General features: G+C 47.5%; 1 protein-coding gene across 1 annotated transcript; it reads right to left on the bottom strand.

Moving 5' to 3' along the window:
* Window positions 1-260: 260 nt before the first annotated feature.
* Window positions 261-3546, bottom strand: LOC135529196 (phosphatidylinositol 4-kinase type 2-beta-like; the record flags this gene model as incomplete). The annotated part of the gene is made up of 3 exons (XM_064958055.1): window positions 3488-3546; window positions 2623-2776; window positions 261-322 (listed from the first exon to the last, which is right to left on the bottom strand). Coding segments are annotated over exons 1-3 (267 nt in total), but the record flags the coding sequence as incomplete, so codon positions are not given.
* Window positions 3547-5569: the final 2023 nt, after the last annotated feature.

Raw genomic sequence — 5569 nt, forward strand, 5'->3', positions numbered from 1 at the left:
CTGAATGGTAACTAGTCCTCTGAGACAGTATTAAATCATACTGAATGGTAACTAGTCCTCTGAGACAGTCCTATATCATACTGAATGGTAACTAGTCCTCTGAGACAGTATTAAATCATACTGTAGTGTGTTATAACTATGAGTCATGGTACAGAGTACAGAGTACACAGTCCACGTGTCACTCCTTTCAAAACACACACATGATCTATGGACTGCAGTCCACACACACACACACACACACACACACACACACAGCTCACCTTCTCTCCCTCTCCTTCCCCTGGCTTCTCATACTTGATCAACCAGTTGTCATTCCCTCGGTCTGATGGAGAGAAAGAGGGAGGGAGAAGAGAGAGAACGGAGAGGAAGTGTGAACGGGTTAGAGTATGCATAGGAGGAGAACACAATGCAAAGCTATAGGGAGATGTTCCAGGGCATGAATTAACTTTTTATTTTATTTGACCTTTATTGAACAAGGCAAGTCAGTTTAAGAACAAATTCTTATTTTCAATGACGGCCTAGGAACAGTGGGTTAACTGCCTGTTCAGGGGCAGAACGACAGATTTGTACCTTGTCAGCTCGGGGGGGTTTGAACTCACAACCTTCCGGTTTCTAGTCCAACGCTCTAACCACTAGACTACCCTGCCGCCCCTACACTCTAACCACTAGGCTACCTGCCGCCTCTACACTCTAACCACTAGGCTACCTGCCGCCTCTACACTCTAACCACTAGGCTACCCTGCCGCCTCTACACTCTAACCACTAGGCTACCTACCTCCTCTACACTCTAACCACTAGGCTACCTACCTCCTCTACACTCTAACCACTAGACTACCCTGCCTCCTCTACACTCTAACCACTAGACTACCCTGCCTCCTCTACACTCTAACCACTAGACTACCCTGCCTCCTCTACACTCTAACCACTAGACTACCTGCCTCCTCTAACCACTAGGCTACCTGCCTCCTCTAACCACTAGGCTACCTACCTCCTCTACACTCTAACCACTAGGCTACCTACCTCCTCTACACTCTAACCACTAGACTACCCTGCCTCCTCTACACTCTAACCACTAGACTACCCTGCCTCCTCTACACTCTAACCACTAGACTACCCTGCCTCCTCTACACTCTAACCACTAGGCTACCCTGCCTCCTCTACACTCTAACCACTAGACTACCCTGCCTCCTCTACACTCTAACCACTAGACTACCCTGCCTCCTCTACACTCTAACCACTAGGCTACCCTGCCTCCTCTACACTCTAACCACTAGACTACCCTGCCTCCTCTACACTCTAACCACTAGACTACCCTGCTGCTCCTTATAAAAATCTGTTTTAATTTTTTGGCCTGATGCCATTCTGTTTTCTCCCATTTTGACACCAAGTTTTCACTCTCAGAAATCTCCCTTTAATACTACAACAGGAGACCACTTTTGGGGTCTGGAAAAAAACATCTAGGAATGGTTGATTTTTGGTTGTGTTTTGTTGTCTGTAGTTTATGCCTTCCCATAAACCCCCCCCCCCTCCACCATGGGGGGACTCTGTTATACAACGTTGTCATAAAACAAAATGCTTGCGCACTTCCACAGCGTCGAAGGTGAAATCTCACTGAAATCAGTTGACGTCAAACAGCAGGCAGGTCCAGACTCCGGTGAGGGCGACGAGCACGCAGACGAGCTTCCCCGAGACGGTTTCTGACAGTAAAAACAGAAAATCTTCTGTTTGTGCAAACCCACAGTTTCATCAGCTGTCAAGGGTGGCTGGTCTCAGACGAAGCCGCAGGTGAAGAACGCCGGATGTGGAGGTCCTGGGTTGGCGTGGTTACGCGTGATCTTCGGTTGTGAGGCCGTTGGGACATACTGCCAAATTCTCAACAAAAAAAACGACATTGGAGGTCGGCTTATGGTAGAGAAATGAACATTCAATTCTCTGGCAACAGCTCTGGCGGACATTCCTGCAGTCAGCATGCCAATTGCACGCTCCCTCAAAAACTTACGACATCTGCGCCGTTGTGTGACTAAACTGCACATTTTAGAGTGGCCTTTTATTGTCCCCCAGGCACAAGGTGCACCTGTGTAATGATCACGCTGTTTAATCAGCTTCTTGATATGCCACACCTGTCAGGTGGATGGATTATCTTGGCAAAGGAGAAAAAAGTTCACACTAACAGGGATGTAAACAGATTTGTTACACTACATTTGAGAGAAATAACCTTTATAGAACATTTCTAGAAATGTTTTTATTTCAGCTCATGAAACATTGGACCAACATTTAACATGTTGTGTTTATATTTTTCAGTGTATTTGATATCCTACTAAGTTCAATACATTATTGAATATTGTTGAAATCCGTTCTCCGTTTCGCAGATTTTATAGCCCCATGTGTGCACTGTGTGTATGTGGTGTGTGTGTGTGTGTGTGTACCGTGCAGTGTGTGCTGTGTACTGTGGGCAAGCTGTGTCTGAACCGTGCACTGTGTGTGTGTGTGTGTGTGTGTGTGTGTGTGTGTGTGTGTGTGTGTGTACTGTGAAAGGAAGTCACCAGGGAAAGTCTAAACACTACAGATACTCCTTCCTGTGAGCGCGCGCGCACACACACACACACACACACACACACCTACCGGTGTTTCTGATGACGTAGTCCAGAATGACGAGCCTCTCAAACTGAGACTGGAGCTGTTTCCTGATGTTCTCTGGGAGAGGCTCCGCCTCAAAACGTCTCAACCAATAGTCAGCCTCATGGTACCCTTCCACGAACAGCTGGAACGAACCAAGCTGACACACACACACACACAGAAAGATGCAAAAACACACACACTGTAATGTCAGGACACCTTGTGGGGCTAAGACATAGGGTCAGGAATAAGACTGGTGGGGTCAGGGTACCTTGGAGGGCTAAGACATAGGGTCAGGAATAAGACTGGTGGGGTCAGGGTACCTTGGAGGGCTAAGACATAGGGTCAGGAATAAGACTGGTGGGGTCAGGGTACCTTGGGGGGGGGGCTAAGACATAGGGTCAGGAATAAGACTGGTAGGGTCAGGGGTCTGGGTACCTTGGGGGGTTAAGACATAGGGTCCGGATTAAGGCTGGTAGGGTCAGGGGTTAGGGGTCAGGGTACCTTGGGGGCAAAGACATAGAGTCAGGAATAAGACTGGCTGGGTCAGGGGTCTGGGTACCTTGGGGGGCTAAGACATAGGGTCAGGAATAAGACTGGTGGGGTCAAGGGTTAGGGGTCAGGGTACCTTGGGGGGCTAAGACATAGGGTCAGGAATAAGACTGGTAGGGTCAAGGGTTAGGGGTCAGGATACCTTGGGGGGCTAAGACATAGGGTCAGGAATAAGACTGGTAGGGTCAGGGTACCTTGGGGGGCTAAGAGATGGGGTCAGGAATAATACTGGTAGGGTCAGGGGTCAAGGTACCTTGGAGGGCTAAGACATAGGGTCAGGAAAAAGACTGGTAGGGTCAAGGGTCAGGGGTCAGGGTACCTTGGGAGGCAGGCCCACTCTGTGGAAGTGTCGTCCTACTTTGGGAACCATCTCCAGGGCGTATTCTTCCTCTGGACTTCGCCCTGTCGATAGTGTTGTAGTGAAATGTCTCACTGACTAGATACACAGCCTTATATTTCAGCTAAGACACTGACTAGACAGCCTAGACACACAGCCTATCATCACTGACTAGGACACAGCCTGCTATCATCACTGACTAGACACACAGCCTGTTATTATCACTGACTAGACACACAGCCTGCTATCATCACTGACTAGACACAGCCTGTTATCATCACTGACTAGACACACAGCCTGTTATTATCACTGACTAGACACACAGCCTGTTATCATCACTGACTAGACACATTGCGCCTGCTATTATCACTGACTAGACACACAGCCTGTTATCATCACTGACTAGACACACAGCCTGGAAGACACACAGCCTGCTATTATCACTGACTAGACACACAGCCTGTCATCATCACTGACTAGACACACAGCCTGTTATTATCACTGACTAGACACACAGCCTGTTATCATCACTGACTAGACACACAGCCTGTTATCATCACTGACTAGACACACAGCCTGCTATTATCACTGACTAGACACACAGCCTGTTATCATCACTGACTAGACACACAGCCTGGAAGACACACAGCCTGTTATTATCACTGACTAGACACACAGCCTGTCATCATCACTGACTAGACACACAGCCTGTTATTATCACTGACTAGACACACAGCCTGTTATTATCACTGACTAGACACACAGCCTGTTATCATCACTGACTAGACACACAGCCTGTTATTATCACTGACTAGACACACAGCCTGTTATTATCACTGACTAGACACACAGCCTGGAGGACACACAGCCTGCTATTATCACTGACTAGACACACAGCCTGGAGGACACACAGCCTGCTATTATCACTGACTAGACACACAGCCTGTTATCATCACTGACTAGACACACAGCCTGTTATTATCACTGACTAGACACACAGCCTGTTATCATCACTGACTAGACACACAGCCTGTTATCATCACTGACTAGACACACAGCCTGTTATCATCACTGACTAGACACACAGCCTGTTATCATCACTGACTAGACACACAGCCTGTTATCATCACTGACTAGACACACAGCCTGCTATTATCACTGACTAGACACACAGCCTGTTATCATCACTGACTAGACACACAGCCTGTTATCATCACTGACTAGACACACAGCCTGTTATTATCACTGACTAGACACACAGCCTGTTATCATCACTGACTAGACACACAGCCTGTTATCATCACTGACTAGACACACAGCCTGGAGGACACACAGCCTGTTATTATCACTGACTAGACACACAGCCTGCTATCATCACTGACTAGACACACAGCCTGGAGGACACACAGCCTGTTATTATCACTGACTAGACACACAGCCTGTTATTATCACTGACTAGACACACAGCCTGTTATCATCACTGACTAGACACACAGCCTGTTATCATCACTGACTAGACACACAGCCTGTTATTATCACTGACTAGACACACAGCCTGGTATCATCACTGACTAGACACACAGCCTGCTATTATCACTGACTAGACACACAGCCTGTTATCATCACTGACTAGACACACAGCCTGGAAGACACACAGCCTGTTATTATCACTGACTAGACACACAGCCTGTTATTATCACTGACTAGACACACAGCCTGTTATCATCACTGACTAGACACACAGCCTGTTATCATCACTGACTAGACACACAGCCTGGTATCATCACTGACTAGACACACAGCCTGTTATTATCACTGACTAGACACACAGCCTGTTATCATCACTGACTAGACACACAGCCTGGAAGACACACAGCCTGTTATTATCACTGACTAGACACACAGCCTGTTATTATCACTGACTAGACACACAGCCTGGAAGACACACAGCCTGTTATCATCACTCAGACACACAGCCTGTTATCACTGACTGACACAGCCTGGACACAGCCTGTTATTATCACTGACTAGACACACAGCCTGTTATCATCACTGACTAGACAC

This window comes from Oncorhynchus masou, unplaced genomic scaffold (assembly GCF_036934945.1).
Source record: "Oncorhynchus masou masou isolate Uvic2021 unplaced genomic scaffold, UVic_Omas_1.1 unplaced_scaffold_11148, whole genome shotgun sequence".
Classification (NCBI taxonomy): Eukaryota; Metazoa; Chordata; class Actinopteri; order Salmoniformes; family Salmonidae; genus Oncorhynchus; species Oncorhynchus masou.